We start from the raw sequence: 22,848 nt of genomic DNA, 5'->3' as shown, positions 1-22,848 counted from the left end.
GACAACCCTCATATGATAATTGAGCTCACAACGATTTTTCAATCTATCTACCATATATTTGATCATTGTCTTTCTCTTCGAAAACTCAAAAACGATCCTTATTAAACAATAGAATTTTGGGAAATATATGCTAGTAGATGCCAACGATATCCGATGTTTTCAAAAATTTGAGTACGCAAAATCTCCACTACAAAATTATGACTTATACGACATAAATGAAGCATTATAAACTAATGGAAATATTATCACGAATTTATATGAAACTGAAAAAATTTAAGCTCTACCTGAAATTCTGCCCGAGAATTTGAAATTGAATTTGAAACATATCAGCCAAAAAAAAAAACAACTTCCATTATCCCCACAATGAGAATACAAATGTTGTTATGTAATAATATTAGAAAAGAAAGAAGTGTTGAAACTGGTTGGAGATTTGCCAGTGGAACACTCTCGTATTCAAGTTAGCACTACAAAAAAGGGCTCTAGTACGATATAAATATGATTAATGACCTTATATCCTCTGCACAAGGACACTAATTGCCGATTTATAGGAGCCAAATTCAATTTGAACATTGATGTTTATTTCTCTTTTATTATAAGGTTATCTGTTGAGAGGTTCTTAGTAGAAAACTAATAGTTTTCACTATTGAATGTCAAGAAGAGCTTTCCAGATTTCATTCTACCCACAGTATGTTTTCTGTGGTAATTCATTTATTCGCTAATTTGTTATTAGCGATTGAGTGTGAAATACCAAATTGATTTGGTAATTTAATTGGATGCCATATTCAAGTACAGGAGTACATAATTGTTGTAATTATTAAACTAAATGAGAATATGCCAAAATTATATTCCAATATCCTTACAATGTATTGTTTATATTTGATGAATGATGTTTCAATTGAAATAGATAATTGATGATTGAATCTGCTCGTGTTTTGGAGAGAATAGATAATAATTTTGAAAATTGCGCCTTAAAGCATTAAAAAAACATGTCCAGTAAGACTTCTATTGTTAATTATTCGTACTGAAATAAAATGATGTCATGAGCGCCAGTATATTCACTATTTGTTGAAATTGTAAATATATTCAATTTCAATTCGGCTTCTTATCATCATAAATTGAATACTTTATACAATGAAGGAGTGGCCTCATCTATTGTAAATAAATTATTATAGTCACGGTATGGTCATTGATACCGGTGCACAAGAGTTATCAAAGCAATGAAAAAGCAGGTTTAAAAGCCAAATAGGTGTGTTAAAAGCTGATGGTTGAACAAAAGTTACATTAATAAGTCAGTCTCCTAACTGGTAGACTTCTTAAGAAAAATGAAGCTAGAGAATGTGAAAAATCACACACTCGCAGTAAAATCTACCACCACAGTAAAATATATCTATATAATGTAGGTAGATAATACAATAAAATTGGGTTCCAGATGCGTCAGAAAATGATATGCACTGGCAGATAAAAATGCTCAAGACATCTTCTTAGAAAAAACACTTAATCGTAAAGTCCGATAATATGAGCTGAAATAAACACTACTGAATGAAATTTCTGAAGAAAAATGAAGTTAGAATTATTGAAATCGGTACTTATTGGGTTAATTCTATAAGAGCACTTTTAAAACTTTTTGCATTTCAGATGACCAATTGAAACTTGCATATAGTTAATGAACAAGTATCAGAATATTGATAAAATACCTTCGTTCCTATCTAGTAAAATAAGAAATTGATAATAAAAATAATTTATCCCATTACTTTGAAATATTGATGCCAGCTTATAGTTTCTAATTGGTTAGAATGAAACTGCTTAGTGAGACATGTTTCTCAAATGATCCAATGGAAATAAATTGTTCTTATTATTAATTATTATTTTTTATGTATAACGTTTATTGTTCTATTAATCTATTATTATAAGCAAATTGCGTTTCTCAAGATAATAAAAGAAAGTCATAATCGTTTGTGTTGTCGTTCGTGTCCTATCATAGATATTATAAATATTGGATAGAAAGGCACCTCAATTCAAGGAAAGGAATTGTGGCATGATTACGATCTAAATAGACTAATAACTGAATTGTATTCGTGAAATATAATCAGCGAAAATATCGTCATAGGCCAAGTTCTCTCATACTTCATGTACGAATTAATTGGATTTGAATAGAAGAAAAACTACATTGAAATACAGTAATATAAATATTGCAACAGAAAATTCAGGAGAAATTCAGTAATTCAAGTTGTTTTTTATTTATGATTGAAGTCAAAATAACGTGGTCATGATTTGGAAGATTATTTTCTCGCTGTGCACCAGCTGTGGGATTCACTGTTTTAGTTGGAAATTGTTTTTATACCGAACTGTATCCTTCTTGCGAATTAAATCCAATCTAGAAAGGTGCGACTTAAAAATGAACAAAGATGTGTGACATGTGTGCAGAGAGATATTGTAATTTGTATTTATTCGATAAAAACAATTCTAATATGGAATGAAAATTTATGCCAATTAAAGATGAATATGTATAAAAATGAACTGGTCGCTAGAATTACTAATGCCCAATGCATATATGGGATTATTGATAATCATGCCAATGAATGGGTGTTTTCTAAGAATTTTTTCGTCTATTAGTAACAATCAATTTATTGAACAAGGTTCATTTATTCTATGTGTACTTACTCGCTACAATCAACGATAAGAAAGTTTGTCTCACTCCATTCATTGACAAGTCTAAGTAGCTTTCTTAAAAATTAGTTCGTCAATCAATTCGACACAAAAAATGTGTATTTCAACATCTACATAAAAAATCGGATAAGCAATATCCACTTTTACGCATCCTTCATATTACTTTGTCAGTTGGCTACAGATAACAAACTAATTAGGTTTTGTTTACGAAAAATCTGAAAGTATAGACATGTTTTATCTCCTAGTCTATTCTTTAAACTACGTACTTTGCTAAGATAGATAAGCAATTTTTCCTTCTTAAATACTAAATCTAGCTAGCAACACTACCGCTAACGTTCCACGCGGTACTTGCATAATACTCTATTTATAACTAACATTTTCATTCTAATTCAAATTGATCCTATTGAGCTTTCGCACTAAATTAGCATTGCTTAGGAGCTGGATAACCTCAAAGCTCCCATGCTGTAGTATCTATTGTTCATGGCTATTGTCTGGTCTGGTCAACAGTCTTTACATCGAAGTTTCTATGGAGATCAGTGTTACGTTATTACCAAGGTGTATCAACGATGTGAGTCTCGTGAGTAAAGTAACTTTTTTTTCACTCGTAGGAATTGCCGTCAAACCGTCCGACTTGTGGAAAAAAGTATTACTTTTCTCACTAAATAATAACTATTCCATTCTCTTGAATTACGTTTGGAGACGAAGAACTAAAATACTGCAAACCGCGTACCCATTTGGTTGGAATATGTCGCTAATTCAAAGGCTACGGATCTATTTCTAGAATAGTTATAATAAATATTGGTCAAGTAAGTTCATCAGCATTCTTCTTCCAATGTTCACTCTCAAAAAAGGGAATAACTAAACTCATAGTACTTTTGATCATTTTTTCGGATAATAATGTTCATTTAATACTGTTTCTGCTTCTTAAAGAACATTGAGGAACTTATCTACAACTGATATGTAAATATTGAATAAACAATATTTTGGACGTAACGTTATAACCACTATTCAGGACATATCTTATATAAAATGAGTATAAATATTTCTCTAACTGCAATATTTGTTTCAATAAAAAAAATGATGAAAAAGCCAGTATATAGTGAAGGCATTAACATCGAAAACTAAAAATATATGGTTTCTTGTAAGAAGTACAATAAGTTAATCCAAAACAAAAAGTACATAAGGACAATGAAATTCTTTGCCAACTTACGGGAAGATAAATATGTGCATATCACAAAAATGATGGAAAAGTATACTCTCTCTGCAATTTTTTCTAATCAAATTAGTCCATATGTTATCAACCTTCAGAGAGTTTCAAAACTTCTCCAACAGAAAAAATATCCAATAATAAATTTGTTAACAAAGCTTATTGAGAAGCGTTGATAAGAAATGTAATTATATATTATAGACCTCTTTCGCACTGTTACATCTCTAGATTTTATGAAATAAAAGAGTATCACTTCTTACTTGTGTCATCTCAAGGTCTAGACTAGATTTTATCAAAATCATAGTGAAAAGGTTGAACATGGTCGATGGTTGAGTGGCTTTCGCGAAAGCCAAATCGATAGGGAAGAATGACGTTTTTTGTATATTACAGGCAACAAAGAGACACACCAGAAGAACATCTAATATTTTAAATACATAAATATTGATTCAGTGAGTTGGTCGTATTGAAATTCTAAAATTTTATGGAAGGTTCTATTCATGGAAAACCCATCGCATTCGCCAATATTTAAGCATTCGAAATATTCTATTAGACTTCGGATTTCGAGTCTCGCATAAGTTATGATTTTGTAACAATTATAAGATTCACCACTCATTCGAAATATCTGGTATTTTTTGTTAATTGTACCTCGACAGCTATAGCTATGGTACATTATATATTAGGTCTGCTCCAGCTCCAGCAATAGTATTAAGTTTGAGTAACTAACAAGTAATGTTTTTTTCCAACTACAAATTGAACTTGTTCACTACTACATCGATAAGAGCAAAAATCTTTTTGATACATTCTGGAACATATGAATCAGCGCATGGAAAACATATTTTATATCGTGTATTGTGCTTTATCTGCTTGTGAAATATTTTAAAGATGGAGTATTTATTCAATAATGGAGATGAACGTGATGAAGAAATATATTGTTGGGTTAAAACCGTAACTTTACCAATTAAGAGCTTCAAGACCCTTTAAGAGCTTACTAAGCAAACTAGCCACAGACATATTTTGAGAAACGTGATATATCGTTGTAACTAACATTCGGAATGACTGTATCACATATCTATTATTTTTGGCTATTACAAAAGAAAACATTACTTGGAAAAAGATATTAGTTGTATCATTTTCTATTTCAAAATTGATTTTAATTATTTGCTGGCATCTTTTGCTGTCAATAATTACCCAGTTTCCTCCGTAGCAGATTTGGCTATTTTCGCAGGTAATTAAGTGGCTATGATCTATTTGTGCGGCTATGAATAACTTTTTGACATCTCAGTGAGTGATAATTTGCCAAAAATAAAATTGCCAAAATGCCAAAAAATAGATTTTTGCGGTCAGCTGTATCCTCCAATTTGTCTTGGATAAGAAGTACTGGTTAAGTGCAACCAAACTTAACTTTATCTGTCCAATCGTTATCGCAAGCTTGTTATATATTGAGATATTGGTTTTCATTCTCTGGAAGTACCCAAATTCGTTATAATTATAAGCAGAAGAAACGAAAAGTTTCAAATATTCAATGGCCACTTCCAAGCCAATTTGGAAAACCATCAATTTGTTTAATGAAATCCTAATTTATGTATGGAACATCCAATATCTCTACCCTTGTTTTTACAGATGTGTATAAAAAATGCTGTAGTACATTGTCATAGAAAATAGTCACTAGAATCGCCGATATCTAACTTTGTCTTTAGGGTTACTAAAAATTATGAGAATAAAGGGTGATTTGAAGGAATAGTGGTGACAATTTCTGATTAAATAGGAACAATAAATTCATTAACGAAGATTAATGTATTTTATGCATAGTTACTTGCTACAATCAACAACAGGGAAGTTTTTCCCACTCCATCAATTATCGAGTCCTAACAGGTTCGTTAAAAATAAAATCATCAATCACTTCGACACAAAAATGGTGTAATTTTGTTTCCAGCTTGAAAAATTCACATCTACTTTTCATGTAACTTTTACATTATTCCGTTAGTTGTTTAGCTGTAGGTAACAATTGCTCTTACAAAAGATTCAATCGAAACGTTTTCAATTTGGAGATTATTTTCTGCTTCAAAATGTTAAATTCGGTACGTCAACATTTGTTAAAGCAATTTGAAAAAATAGTTGATTTTCAACGAAATATTCACCTGATCCACTGTTGGAGAAATATTTTGTAACTAGAACAGATCTGATACTTTCAATATATTCAAAATATTTTGACCTAAAACCGATTGGAAATTACACAAAACTCAACTTTTTACATGAATCGAAATATAACACACCAAGTACGATATCGCACGTGATTAGTACCGATATTGTACAGAAAATTCACCAACACATTCGATAGTAGGCGTCCTATAATTATTTTAGATTCAACTATTAAATACCGAGACTAACAGTATCAAAAAATATCTTGTTAGCTGATTATATCCACATTGATTCACATACAATATCTTTTCTTTGACCGTGTAATCCCATTCATTCTTAAAATCATCATTATTGGCCACTATTAAAGCATAATTTTTTATTATTGAATGAACTGGTTGGTTTCCTGCTAACCAAGGAAATCAACAATATAAAACAACGTATAGCTAAAACTCTGTTCACTATCATTACTAATGTGTTCATTTTGTGTTTATAATTTGAAAATTTGGTTGCGATTGGTGTTGAATATTCCCAACGAATGAAGGTGAATGAAAATTTCACATTAACTCTGTCAGAACTAGCATACAGCGCTAATTCAGCATCATTAACCCGAGAGAACTCGCTAAAATTTCCGTCACACCAGAACTCGCTAGTGAGAATTTCTCTCACGGTGCCTTACTTAAATAATTTCACCGTAAATTAATTCATTTGAACATTTTATTTGTCATGTTTATCTATAAAAAGAATGTGGTATAGTTTATATACTAACTAAATTTTCTAATCTAAATGTATAAATTGTTTAAATATTGTTGAAAACACACAAAAAACAAAAATATAATATCTTAACACTCATCTTTTTTCACAAAAAGATATACAAACAAAAATTTGTTCTACTAGAGAAACCTTGCTAATCAATATTAGCACATTTTACGCAACTGTATACTGTCACAATTATAACACACACTTTTTTGGTTTTTTTGTTCTTCTTTCTTGGTCAAAAAGCACAGAATTCGCCTCCCATCTGACTTCAGTATTCAATGAACACCCACAATTTTTTTCATAGCAGTACGATCTTGAGGTTTTATATTTTGGACAGCTGATTTAGTAATAAGGTGAGGTTTCATCAAACTCGGTGCCAGTTCTTTCAAAAAATCCTCCTTTCAATCAAATTGTCAATATTTGCTTTATAAATGATCAGGCCCTTGATGCCACCTGTATTCATCGTTCCGAAAAATATGGTCAGAGGCCGTCTGCAAGATACCATTTTGTAAAATGTTATTATTTCGGACTTGACTAAAGCTCCGGTGCTCTCATCTAAATTGTCATTGTTATGGAATGTAGAAAGTGCCATCCAAAAATATTGGTATACAAAGCCTTTTGTTTCGTTTCATTGAACTCAGCTGGAATATCTTTTTAATTTTTTTTGGATTGTGCCAACCACACACATGTATCCAGCTGATTCGGCTAAGGGTATCGATGTGAAATAGTTATCAATTGTAATATTCCGTCTAGTATACAAAATATGATCAGCTAATCTCTTGATCACCTCAGTTGTACTATTATCTTTTTTGAAGTGTCCACCATAAAGCCAGCATAAATTTTCTGCCTACTTACTTGGTGTGCCTAAATTTAGAACGCCCACGGAAAGGCTCAAGCATCTTGTCGATGGTAGTGACATAGTTGCCCTAAAACTTTCTGGAGCAGTACCGTCAGTAGCCCATAATTGCATCGTACTATATTGTCAATCATAGAGTCAGGGAAAAAAGCTTCTAGCTATCAACTGGTGACATTGCACTGCGAGTGGAAACTCACACCAGGTGGACGAATTACAATGTTTTTCTTGGAAGTATGGACATTTATTCGGGGGGATTACGATGCCAAACTGTTGTTATGTTTCTTCTTATTAAACCGTTTAAAGATAAAACATTTTCAAATGAACTGAGATCAACTTCGGATCGCTCAGATCTGTATTATTATTATTTTTCACTATTAAAAACACATTTCAAGAACAAAAATACACAAGCATGGCTTCGAATTTAAATTTCCCTATAAGATCTGGTCTCGCTCTATAGACTACTCATTCTATTATGTTATTGTGTTTATTTCTTTATGTATTGATATTAATTCTCTGTTATTACCGCACGTGTATAGGTGAAAAAAGTTTGTTACCGCTGATAGAATACACCCGAATTTACGTTTTTGAAACCAGATTACTTTCGAGCGTTTCTGAAGTAATTCGTTCCCTGAATCAATTTCATCTCATGAGAGAAACACTTCCATTCTATTTGGGTTTCAATGGAATTTCGTGATAGGCCCATTTCCAATCGCAATGTTGAATAAACTCGCTTACCTGAAAGGAAACTGTTTCTTTTGCATCAGTTCGCTCACAGTTGAATTCTATCTGGAATTTAAGGATATGGGAGAGGAACACCCGATTTAATTGTAAATGGTTAACTGGAATTGAGGATTAGAAAAGAGAGTTGGAATATTAACAACTTAGAGATTTTAAGCGCATGTGAATATGTTTCCAGTTACGAGGCCATCTTATTATGATAGCTGCAGAATATGAAATTCATTCTAAGAACTATTCATTCTTTTATAATCTCGTATATTTTTCAAATTCATTGTATATTTAGTCTTGATTTAGGGTTTGTGCAGAATTTGTTCTTATTATAATATTTTATCACATGTTTCTCATAAATAGACTAAATATCTTCCATGTCGGTGTCCATGTATTAAATTTATTTCAGTAAGTAAGTTCAATTACTTTTTTATTTATTTTTAAGATTATATTTTCCATCCCCTAGAAGAGGTATCTTCAACCCCATAGTCAATACCAGGTGTAAACATATTTCCCAAAACTGATTCTCACATTGATTTTGACTCAATGTTCATATCAATTGGTTGCCGAGATCAAAAATCTTTGGAAAAACTCATTGAATTTGACATTAGACAAAACTTACGATCTAGGGATCTAATTTTTACCAATCATAGCCCACAAATATGTCTCTTGCATTTGTTAAATCACTCCTAAACTTTCCAGTATGTGTGAACAATGTAATACCAGAATTGATAATAAACAGGATATTGAAATTCTTTCAATTTTTAGAAAAATCTAAGATAAAACACCAACTGATAAACCTACTAACATAGTTTATAGAATTTCAAATTGTACAAAAAAAACATTCGTTAGACTAAAAGGACAAGTTCACGCGCCAAACACGTACTTATATTATATATCATAAATCTGCCATTATTCTTTAAGTATTAACATTTCATTTCCAGTATAGCCTATAACAGGTAGACATTTCGTAAAATGTTGGAAACATTTAAAAAGATATTGAGGTGGTTGCAATACACACTCTCACAGCAATACGTATTATTTATTCTCAAAATTTCGTGAAACAAATTATCACTTTAATCCGCAATTGATGGATTATCGAAATGGTACAAATAAGAAACATATCACATTTCATAGATAACCACCAACTTGATACGTCACCTGTCTGAACCGTTAATTGAATAGGAGATTCTCAATTTACATAAATGTTCTAAAATACAAATGAACCTGTTTTAATTCGGTTGAATAAGTAAATAATATTCCATAACCCACATCAGTTGGTGATTTTCTTATGAAATTCCCACAGGGAATCTAAACTGAAAACCACATACATAATCTTTTCCTCTAACTAACCAAAATGATGCCGTAGATAATGTTAATTGGGTATCTAATAGATAATCCCAATAATCGGTTATATTTCTCATTAATATTGAAATGAAATTATATTTAATATTTTAATGTAAATTTAAGTACGCCCTTGATTATCGAATGCTGAATTTTGAAAACAATTCTATTGGCTCCGAACTGGTTGAAAAAAATTCTACCATATGTGCGCGACTATGATTGACTGGATGATTCGAGTGGATTATAAAAGTATTATCAGATGAATTGAAACGCATAGATAATTACTAACACAAAATCCTTTTGCTGTTTTTACTAATCAACTCGTTTAAATTTAAAGGATTTGGAATAAAGTCCACGAAGTTAACCGAATAAATTAATTTTTAATTAGAATTTTTATTATGAAGAAAGTTAGAAATATTTAACTTGAGCTGTAATGAATATTTGAATGATATGTTCGGTTAAAGAGTCGCGGTATGCGATTTTCTTGGTGGTTACTATCTTTAATGGTTGACGAAGATTGACTGACTAACTACTTTTTCAAACCTACTATTTTTGCGTTTTGATTTCTGTAGAGAGTTAAGACCGGAGATTAGAAAGAGAAATGACCCTCTTCAAAAATATTCCTTTACCTGTGAAAAACTAATATATTAAAACTATTGAAGAAACGCATTTGCAAACGAAGATTTAGTATAAAGGGATTTAAAAGGTCTGATAATCCCAATAATCGGTTATATTTCTATACATTTTTTGTTAAATGAAATTATATTTGATATTTGAATACGTTAATTTAAGTACGCCCTTTATTGTCGAATGTTGAATTTTAAAAACAAATCTATTGGCTCCGAACTGGTTGAAAAAAATCCTACCATATGTGCACGAGTATTTTTTACTTTCCGAATAAATTACAACAGTATTATGAATTATGATTCAAATAATACAATTAAAATTATTTGCATATATTTTGAGTAATGAATGTTTTGAGCAAAGGTACTATTTTCAGTTTCTGGTTAAAATCATTGAAGTATTTGATATGTTTGATTTATTGCTGTTGTTGTTGCGTCTTAAGATATTTAATTTGGAATGGAATGCAATTATTTCTTCATTTTGTTTCAGGTAGCAAATACCTAGAAGATTTCTTCTGTTGTCGGAAATCCTGTCGACTTTGGATTCTATGAATTTCGCTTCAATCGAAAATGGTTCCATTGCGATCGGTCCGTGAAACAAACGGCGCATACTCGTTTTGTACAATTTCGCAGTGATGAAACCGTTTCTCACATTTTCGGTGTGATAAAAGTTAACGACGAACCGGAAAGCTTATCGGTATACGATTATTAAAAAAAATGTTGATGTTAGCGCGAGTTAAAAGAGTTGTTTTAATGTAAACAAGAACAATAAACTTTTATTTCTCAACGAATTTATGTGAGGTACTTATAAAATCGTCGATTCTGTTTGTTTTTTATTCGTAGAAGATATATTTTGAATGTATATAAAATATAAGTACGAATATTTGAAGTTATGAATATTTTGTAGAGTTTACCGAAATAAAGTATTTTTACTTTGCTACATTTGTTTTTCATCATTAGTTTAAATGATATACGGATATCGTTCGCTATTAAAGATACTAATAATTTTTTCATTGATGTCAGAAATCCTTTGAGTACAATCTCATCCACTAAATATGAAGCATACTTTAAATTAGTTGACAATCTTGTTTCCCTTCTACATCTCACTCCATAAGTCTTTTCTTTTGGCAGTAGAGTAGTCGAAGTTCTTCGGCAAGGTTCTCCATATTGCAGATATCTGTTTTGGAAATAAACACCACGGCGAAAATCGGCACAATAACGCGAATAATATTTTCATAACCAAAATGTTGAGAAAAATACAGCCAATACAGAATGTCCTGCTGTATTTTGTACTAATAACCTCACAAAATTAATGAATTAAACTAATAAGTTGGCAAACTCTTAGTTTAATTTTAATTTAAATTTAGTGTTGATTTTCTACATGGAGACTGAAGTGTCTTTTAACTAGTAATTTTATTTATTAGTTTAATATTTAACGCCATTGATTCTCCAAGATTCCACCGTTCACTAGACCAAAATTATAATGCACATACGTTCGTCGCTCAAAATTGGACAAGGGATATTTGTTACGTATATAGGTGACGTAAAGCTTGCAATGAAGACGTTAAAAAAGATATGCGATTATGCTCGGTGTGTTCGGTGTAGTTTCACGAAGAATGCGTAGGGCTCACCAAGAATGTTAATATAAATTTTGTCTGTTCAGATTGTTGCTAATTTTGTCACAGTATAGGTATCTTTTGTTTTGTTGTGATACATTCTACTTATTTTTTCAGAGCGTGTTTTACCCAAAAGCGAATATATCCAGTTCTTCAGAAATATTATTTAGTTTAGTTTATTGGTTTGTTGTCATCATAAATTTACTTTTTGGAATAAATATATTCGATTAACGGAAGATTTATGTTTTTGACCAAATAAATCACTCTTTATATCATGAACATGCCCTTTGTATATTAGACACCTCCGATGGGCATATTAACGACAGAGCTGGTAATACGTCCTGAATGATCAGTATTGAAAAAAACGATATAATGAAAAAATAAAGAACAAATAATGGTCTTGATGTCCATAAATGATATCTTCTAGAATGAGGATACGCTTTCTATGAAATATCAATGTACATATTTACTTTTTTCTAATTTGTATCAAGGCTTCTGCTTAACATGGACATATTTACTGCATCTACCTTATAGAAGTATATATTTCACATGTGCCGCCATCAATCTAAGATAAAATCTCTTAAAGATGTTTCGCCTCTATAAACTTTCAATGAATTGGCTCCTACAGCTGACGTTTTTTATGGTCGTTCACGGTTCCGCATTTTATTTGTAGTCTCCGAAATCTGCGCATCTTTACTTATAAATGTGTGAGATGTAGAGGCTTTTCTTTAATAGTATATTAATTGATTTCAATAAAAGTAACATTTTGAAGCTTTAAGATAACAAAAGTACTGAGGAGTGGCTATCGTAAGTTTTTGCTGCTGGAAAACCTTGACCAATTTTTTTTCTCACCACACCTTCCTCGGAATCTGGATATATATCCATTCGGATATATTGAATCACATAGATAATTACTAACAGAAATCCTTTTGCTGCTTTCATCAAGTTGTTTAAAATTTAAAGGAATTTAAAGGAATTGACTGAATAAAGAGCTGCGGTATGCGATCTTGTTCGTGGTTACTATCTTTAATGGTTGACGAAGCGTGACTGACTGACTACTTTTTAAAAGCTGCTATTTTTGCGTTTTGATATCTTTAAGACTGGAGATTAGAAAGAGAAAATGAGTTCAAATGACCATTTTCTAAAATATTCCTTTACCTGGGAAAAACTAAGGTAATAAAACTTGAAAAAAGGTATTTGAAAAAGAAGATTTCCTAAAAAGGAATTGAAAAGGTCTGAGCGGATTGAATTATAAATTCAAACTGAATAGGTCCGCATCTCAATACCATTACCATTTACCAAGTTGTATAACTATGCTTTACAAATGTTGACAACTATACGGAACGAAGAAATGTTTAATCAAAATACTTTGGATATGAGGGTATTATAAACTCAATTCATAAGTAAAGCTTTCTAAAAAAAGGGACTAAAATTTAATAAGAAACATTTTACAAACAATTTGCAACAACTGCTACAATAATCATTGTACTAATTGATGGAATGGATTTTGGCAGTTCCTTGTAACTTTGTGAGGACTCAAACCCCGACCCAAAAAATCTCTTTTCTGAATTAGAACAATGAGATTTAACAATAACTGCTACGTAAAAATAATTTCAAATGACTATCTTGAGAAAGTAAAAAATTACAGCAGAATTTGCAGATTGCTAAATTACAGAAAGATTACCTTGTAAACCCGAAGAAAGTTTTCTCTAACAATCGAAGGAATTGATTGCATTCATGGAGACAACTCATGTTTTCAAGTTTGGAAGAAACAGTAAGAAAATTAACTGAATGATATTATTTTCGAAAGTAGGTAAGGTTATATTATGAACACAAAAACCACTGATCTGATCTGCAGATTCATTGCAACAGAATATCTCTCCCTCGAAGGGTTCTGAATATGAGTTTGTGTATAACTCGTACTTACAGTAGCTATTTTGGTGAAATATTACAAAGTAATTTATGAATGATATCAGCTTCTACCGATATAATTTGCTGAATAGATTTTTCACGATTATTCAATTTTTCTTTTACTCACTTCCTTTTTGTGAACAATCTGTTTTGTTTGTAGTTCAATAAAAATGAAGAGGAAACTTTCACATACAAATCAAGAATCCGAAAAAAAAGTCGAGGAACAAAGCACCTGGTCCCTTTATAGCGTAGTTAGCACTGTCGCGGTTATATGTCATTTGAACGGACTAAATGGTGATTTCGTGCACGATGACATTCCTGCTGTGATACGTAATAAAGACGTTCTAGCTAATAATCCGCTCGGACGTATTTTCATGAACGATTTCTGGGGAACGCCCATGGCAGAAATGACCAGCCATAAATCTTATAGACCATTCACCGTTCTTACATTCAGGTAAGTGATCTATTGATTATTATAGCTCAGGCTTTCTGATAAAATGAACCAGAACTACATGATCGAAAGTGTACCTGTTGGAAATCTTTTATTGTAGTTCCATCGTGAATCACTTTTACGAAGCTTTCTTTTGTAGGTTTGAGAGTTAATAATAATGAATTCCAATCTGTATTGGAATGTTCCAAATAAAAATAAAATGTTATAGTGAATATACTAAGATGCTATCAACTATATATTGACAGTAAAGGTAATAGGCCAGAAACGTTAAACCTAAAATTAGTGGAAAACTAACCCCAAAAGGGGTATTTTTGCTTTTTTATGGTAATATCTCTAAAATGACTCGTAATATCGATAACATGGTTACTATAAAAAACATTAAATTTAGCATTGCATCCACATTTCTGAAAAGTTGTTGTTTTTCGGTTAAATCACCTGAATAAACTCATTCAATAATAACGTAGTTATTATAGAAGTTAGAGAAAAATAAACTTTGCGTAGAATGAAACCAGAACACCAACCATCGCAGTCCGACCTGGACTACATATATGGGACGTCGGACCTCGAAGATGAGTCGAGTCGTCCAACGACAGCCAAATATCGACCTCTGTAGCTTACTTTCCATTCATTTTATCTTTTACTTCTACCAATTTTTCTTGTTTTAAAATAAAATCATCATTAATTGATAACAGGAATTGTATTTTTTATTATGCCGCCTCCATTTTTATATCAGTTGAATGGATCTTATCGTATTCTATATCAAACCATTTCTTAATATTATCTATATTTTTACATTTAGTATTATTTTCAAAATATGTGTAATAACACTTATTGAATAATATCAATTAAACAAACTGTCACCATTGATGATAACCATGATAAGAAATGATCCAAACTTAAAGTGATACTATACAGAAACGATTATTGAAAAATTTCATTTTTGGTTTCATTCTACACATTCTACACTACATAATAATCACTTTACTGATAAATGAGTTAGTTTAGATGATATGATAAAGAAAACTTCAAGTAAGAACAAGAAAAAATTAAGAAAACTGTCTCAACTTTTATGGGCACTAGTATGGCAACGAGTGCAAAAATGTGCAACCAGTCTCATGCAGAACTTAGTGTTCTAAAACATCTATAAACAATTCAAAGAATTTTCTAGTTTATTTGTTAACACAATATGTTTTTGAGCCTTTGATCACTTTATTATTTCGAGATTATTGTATATGTACTTCAAAATTTCAGATGTTTACGAAGATGTTTTCTTAAACAAGTCTGATACGGAGACTTATCATGTGAGTCGTTTTTTCCAGGAACAACTTAATATCGTTGTCATAGAGAAATAGAGCTGATATTGCTTGCATGATATTCACCGATTCCCTTCTTTTTAATTAATTGAAAATACTACAATATGAAATTTGAATTAACTTCTGTAACTACTCAATTGTAGTGAATTTGATAATAACGGACATCTGAGTGACACTGTCGTCTAATGCCAACTGGTTGGAAAATATTGGAGAAAGATTCTTGAAGTAGCATATTCAGTGCAGTCCTGCCAGATATGGAACAAATTCCAACATTTTCAGTCCCTTTATATCTTGTGATAGTTTTGGAAACGGTTGATCCATCTCCATTGTGCTGAGTATACAAACAGGTTTTCAGACAATCAAATTATTAAATATTGTGTACTTGTCTTAAACAAGACAAAACTTAATATAATGAGTTGAAAACAATATTTTATACGTGTTATACTCTTCAATTTCAATTTATAGGAACTAAACTTTCTATTTGCAGTATGCGAAACGCACTTATATCTCATACAATACCATAACTCTTCATTCGATTATTATGGAATCTGTCCAGCTTCAGACTCTTTTATGAAGCTGAAATATTCTATTTGTGGAAAAAATGCTCTTATGAATTTTAAGTTGCCATAGTAAACTCACCTACCCAAATCTTCTTTTGTTTTAATGCTATTATCCTAATTTTATTACTTGCAATGTCTATTCATTATTTCTATGTAGACAACTGGCACTTATTTTTCCGTTTAATGATTTTATTTGCTCACGGTTACATTCATTCCTAACCATAAAGTTTTTGCTGAAACACATTCCGCATCGTATAACAGCATATTTAACTTCCAAACATTCATCCTACCAAATTCAGGAAATCTTATCTATCTTATCTTAGCCTACTGAATCTTTCCCGTATAATTTATCATTTTCTTGGAAAATTATCCAACGGAATATTTCATACAATAAATCGAAAGAACGATGTTACTTCCTAAAGGCAAACCACAACTTTTTGCAGATGCGCTTTTCCCACAGTTTCTTGTACATTCTAAGTCACTTAAAACCATCAACAAGTAGAAGTTCTTTCTTGTCAGGGATGTACTCATTTTCCAAAGTATTAATTACTTAACTATATTCGAGAAGTAAAGGATTGAGTTTCATTGTCACCCATGATACTCTGAATTTGTAATGATGGTGTCAAAATCCTAATTACATCGATTCATTTGTATACAGGTTCAAATCATAAAGGTTTCTATTTTTTTCATGGATAGCAAATAGAAATCGTAAACTGTTGAAAAAATACATAGTGTTTTGATTACGTAACTTAACTCATCAATATTCTGTTTGCTGTTTACAAAAGATTATTGATAAACTTTCCACATATATGTGGCCATCTCCATAAGTGGATTGGAAGAATCAAATGTATTGAGTCATAATCATATATTATTGTATAGACAAAGCCCAGAAGCTAAATTCTACCGTATAGAATATACTCAAATGTCCACGGTATATTTTATATATCCATATCCAGATGACATTCTATACATATGCCGCGATACTTAATATATTTATACCAAATATATCCACTATTAAGATGGAATTTTTTGGAACCATTCATAATGAAAAAACTACCACTATACCAACACTCACAATTGCACTGTCTGACGCGCGTTTCGAAAACAAAGTTAGAGCCTCCAGACTGAAAGTAATCTAAAACCTATTAACTTGAACTACCCATTTTATGAGGAATTTTTCCACCAATAAGCATTATTATTATAAAAAATTTTACAGGATAGTTAGAAAACACTTACAACACATATCTTTGCAAAGAAAGTCTGGAAATTTGACATGTCAATGGAGAAAGCAGTGTAACCAATCATATTTCTCTGAGAAATGAAAAAAAAAACTAATGATAATGAGTCCATTTCGGTAGTTTATATGTCGCTATTACAAACAAATATTCCTTCTATTGTATTTTCCTCCTCACGCGTAGTTTATAGCGGTGAATAATTCAAACTGTCGTGACTAACAAATTTTTTTGCTCTCTGTTTAAAAAATGCAAAACAACTAAATTTGTACTTGATAAACATTTCAAGTTATGCCCTGATACTCTGCTAGCTCATTTTTGTATCCCCAGTACTTCAATTTTCCTTTCAGATATTTTCCAAAATTTTAGCAATACTTTCTATCATATTAGATCTTATTTCGTGAAGCTTAACCAACAACCAACCCATGGTACAAATTCATGAAATATAGTTGTGAATGAAGCTAATTATATTTCAAAAAAACTTCACCCAAAAATAACTGAAACATTTGGCAATATAATGTGTGAAATTTGAAGTTGTGCTGTATAATATTATAGACAATTTCATATTCCAATTTCTCGTTTCAAAATACTTCCATCGGAAAGTAGGGACCATATCTTTATATCTTTCCTGTGGACCACATTTGATTTAATAACACTTTTTATCGAAGTTTTCAGCTTTTGTAATCCTGAAAGTAAATTTTCAGAAATACCTTTAGTGCGTTTGTCCTATCAATTTCAACCGTTATTTTTGTCATAAAACCTGTGTTCTTTGATCGAAATTTTCAATCAAAATTTTGCAAAAAGCTACGTCGAGACTTTACAGTATTTTGTTAAATACTTCTGCAAGGTTTTAAATACCCTGGTGCATTTTCTTGGTGAATATATCAAACAACACTTGTCCAAGTGATCGTGTGACTTAATATATTATTTTTTCCCAGCACTTTCATAATCTAAGACAGTGAGTAGCATCGATTAGTAATACTAGTAATATTTTTTCCATTGCGACAAATGATGGAAAATCACTTTGAATTTACGCACATCGTCCACGTACAATCGGTGACGGTGATGCTCATGTCTGACAGGTCTATCCGATGGTTTGATGCAAAGATAGTAGAGTAGGTTCTTTTTTGGTATAAACCGTGTATATATACTTTCTTACGTATGTCTTAATTAAAAGCTTACAATAGATGTTCTGGAAAATCACACATGCTCCACACATTGTGTATTACGATGCTCGCAGCTTTATTGAGCTTCTCGTTTCCAGGAGTTTACACTAGTTCATTCAGGATGCGATTGCAACATATACAACTTGACCAACTTTCACATTTATTCATGAAGAAACACTATTCTATGAAATATTACAATAATTGTAAATAATAAACTTTGTAAAGGCAGAGTAACGATATATTTTATTAAATTAAACTTAAACATGTGGTTCTTTCTGTGTCTGTCTCTGTTCTCTCTCCTAAGCACACCTTTTAGTTTTTAGCTGCTGTTCGGAAAAGCAACGTTGCCGTTAGTACCTTTCTGTTATAATATCTAAAGAATATGAGAGCGAACGCAACACACTTACATAAGCTCTATGAAACAATCGAATTTTATTCCTATAGCTCCCCAACGAATATAATCCTTGTATAACGAGTTAGAGGATTAGCATTGTAAATATTAACTTTGTATCAGCATGTCATATCAAGGATTATAGCTACTAGGCTTCTGCACTCCAAACTTTAACTTATTTTTCCTTTGTTAGCTTAAAACAGTTAGAATCCAATTTCCAAAACGGAACGTATACAAACAAAATATTTGTATTTTCTTTCTAGAAGTGAAGTTAATCATAATTGAAAAGTGGAAAATAACCTTTATATGCATGCTTCCTACATCATAGTAAAATGATTCTACATAAATGGAACAAACTTAATACTAATACAGAAGAGAAAGTTTTTGTCCCAAACTTTTATCTACCGGTAACCGATTTTGAAAAACGCGTTGACGGAATAGCCGGTTATTAAACTTACTCAGAGAAAAAAGTTGCTTCTTTTACACCAAGAAAAATAAAGACTCATTGAAAACAAGGAGAAGTGTGGTTAACTGATTATTGATTGATAAAACAACTACGCATTTTATTATTTATTTGTGCAATTGTCTGATTTTGTAACACTGAAAAATGGGATTATAGTTTTAGAGTATCATATAAAAATTTCACAGGTAATTGTGGTAAAAACTAAATTCGGATTTTCCTGACTTTTATTGTGCTATTGGAACTTGAGTTTTCATCCACGCGAGAAGGACGAGGTTGATATGCACACCTCTTTTTTTAGTACTTGGTTACTTTAAGGAAGCTATGGAAAAATACAAATAACTTTCACTCTCACTAATAGTTCATGAAATTAAACTAATAATAATCATTAAGTACAGTATGTCAAACAATAAGGTTTGTTTACAACCGCTTTAGTTGACGTGGGCTTGATGGACTTCCAGTTATAAAATAGTTGCCTGGTACATGCGCCAGCAATTTCGGTTACTGAAAAACTGATCTTCTTTTCTGTAGTAATATTAATACACTTTATTCACATCAAAAATGGACCTAGACAATTTGCATGTTAGAAAAGAGATATACAAAAATTCTGAAAAGTCCTTAACTTAATGTTTTTTTTTTATTCTGTCTATTTTCTGTGTGATAATAGATATATTTACTTAAAAATTAGAGTACTAGAATATTTCTCAGTTTATCTATTTATTACGATATCAAAAAAAGATTAAAAACTGAGTAACATGAATAAATTCAGGCAAAATAATACAACTCAATTTATTTCTAATTGAAAAGGAAACGTTATTACTTTTTTCCCTCTGGTCTTAAACTGTAATAAATTTTTAGCGTTGTTAGAGAAACTGAACAATATGAATTATGAGAATTACTTCATAATTTGATCCCAAGGTCAATAAATACGATAAGGAGATTTTCCAAGTTTCAATTTCTCCCGTAAACACCAAAAGTCGTTAATAATAACAACGTTATTAACTAGACCCAAAGTTGTTTCCTCAACGCAAAATCCTCTTGAATTGTCCAATTAATACATAACGATACATATTTTATAAAGCATATGCAAACTAATCGTATATCCAAGGTAATTTTAGATGAACAAATCTAACCGTCAACAACGCCAATGCTTTTCATAGATGATACATAATTTCAACGTACCTTTCATAACAATTATCCTGAAGCTAATAAATCACACGGGGGATCCCAGGCGGTGAATAATTAATAGTTATTTGACTACAAGCTTACCTGAAGTTAGTACTACGAAGGGTCTTACCCGATTTGTGGCTGAACAAAGAGTCTATTAACATAATTCCAGTCTTAAAAAATGCTTCTCAGTAATTAGTTAAACGCGTTGACTTTGTAGAGGGAGTTGCTTTTTAATAGTTATTAGGAACGTGAGAAATGAGAATGTGTATAATAGATAATGGTTCTATGCGTTTTAGTGTCACAGTATCACAGTATTATACGAGTGAACCGAGCAAAAAATTAGGGAGTGAGTAGATGATGTGAATATAAAGCTGAGACATAAGAAAATTTTTCTCGTACAACAGAACAGAATAAACATCCTTATTGTGTTAATGTGTGGACAGGAATAGTGGGTAATAATTTAGTAGGTCCATATGTTTTTGATAATAACCCAAATGGTTAGCGATAAAAAAAATTTCTCCAAAATGGTTTCCTACCCATGTTATGAGATGCTCCTCCATTCGCAGAGACATGTGCTTCAGGCCACTTCCTAAACTTCCCCCTTATATTAGAAATTATAACATTTTTCCTAATAGGTGAATTGGTCGGGGAGGTCCATTTGTATAGCCACCACGTTCCCCTGAATTGAATACATTTTTTGGGATATCTTAAAAGCTTGGTATTTGCAACACCGGTTAAAAGGAACGAAATGATCGATAGAATAGATCCATTGTGACGATATAAAGCAGAATCTTGGAATGCTCTTCAACGTTCAAAGAAATATCTTCAGTAGACTCCAGAAGTGTATAGAAGTGCAAGGTACGCACGTCGAACATTTATTATAGTTTTTTTTGTTTCTATTTGATAAGTTGTAGGGCTCTAGGCTAATCAACTGAATTATTCTACATTTAAATTCTCGATGTTGAACAGTATGAAGTTCAATTAGAAAATGTTTGATTGTGATTCAATGCCTCCTGTAAATATTTTCTATAAATAATAACAATTTATGATTATTTCCTTCAGAATGTCTCTTTATGGCGAACGGTTTTCTTAGCATTTATAACGATCTAAAAATCTACTTATCTCCTATCTTATGTTTCCTTTCTACTCATTCTCCTCTTGAATGATTATGAGGGAAACCGTTGATAATTTAACTCTAAAACGTAAACGGGCAGTTCTCAAAGGTAGACTAACTAGTTTAGGGAATGCCTTTTCAGAGACAAAGTTAGAAGATCCTTTTACTGAATTAAGTTATAGTACGTTGGAGGTAAAGTTAGGAAAGGGACAGCTTATTTCGGATGAATACCAAGAGATTCAATCGAAGATTGGAGCAGTATAACACAGCTGCCAATGAGCAAAATATAAAAGAACGGGAGCACTTTGAGAATGAATTTGCTAGGTTTGTAGGACAATCAAGGTCATTTTCGCAACAAAACAGTTCATTTTTCGCTCAGAATAATGATAATAGCTTGATAAGTTCATCCAGTCATTCCGCTCCTAGTGCCCGTGCTTTGGAAACAGCATTGCCAGATTCATTTCAGTTACAGCCAATTGATGTGCCTAAATTTGGTTTTAAATCAAAAATTTAATTTTCCACAACCATATTCGGGCTATTTTCGAGCACCCTGTTGTGCAATAGGAAAGTCACACAGAACTGAGAAACCTTTATGACTATAAAATCGCTAAAAATATATTTAAAAAGTTGGGACCCGTTGATCATTTATTTAGTGTCAAATAAATTTGATAGTGTAACGCGCAGAGATTGGGAATCGGATAAATATGAGGTAGATTCTCCCAAATTGTACGATCTAAACAAGTTCTTCAAAAATAAGTCTGAAATTTTAGAAAAAGAAGCGAGTTTTGCTGATAATGTGAATGAAAGTGGAAGAAAATGTATGTGGTGTGAAAGATTTAAACGGCTTAGCTTGGATGAGAAATTAGATGGGATGAAGAAGGCGAGGTTCTGTTTTAACTGCTTGATAGGTATACATCCTTATTGGAAATGCCTACTACCTAGATGTTCGCAGTGCAGAAACCTCAGAAGCGAGAACCGGTATCAAGGTACCGGCGCCAATAAATAATGCGGGTACCGGGGAAAATAAACCTTCAGAAAAAGCCGTGTATAGCTTTAATTGTTCAGAGGAGTGTGATAAGGAAGGCACGTCTTCTGATATTTCTCATGTTTTATTTTGTACTGCTATGATAGAGATAAAGAGTGGAG

The 22,848-nt window shown here is 31.6% G+C and overlaps 1 protein-coding gene across 1 annotated transcript in view; it reads left to right on the top strand.

Moving 5' to 3' along the window:
- LOC130895246 (protein O-mannosyl-transferase TMTC1-like) overlaps window positions 1-22,848 on the top strand; it is a 136,779-nt gene that overhangs the window by 16,546 nt on the left and 97,385 nt on the right. The window contains exons 2-3 of the mRNA XM_057802457.1: window positions 10,809-11,119; window positions 14,006-14,299. Coding sequence (XP_057658440.1) covers window positions 14,016-14,299 — 284 coding nt within the window. The 5' untranslated portion in view covers window positions 10,809-11,119; window positions 14,006-14,015. The remainder of the gene's footprint in view (window positions 1-10,808; window positions 11,120-14,005; window positions 14,300-22,848) is intronic.

Source organism: Diorhabda carinulata, chromosome 6, assembly GCF_026250575.1.
Source record: "Diorhabda carinulata isolate Delta chromosome 6, icDioCari1.1, whole genome shotgun sequence".
Lineage (NCBI taxonomy): Eukaryota > Metazoa > Arthropoda > Insecta > Coleoptera > Chrysomelidae > Diorhabda > Diorhabda carinulata.
This window is presented reverse-complemented; position numbering and strand designations above follow the sequence as displayed.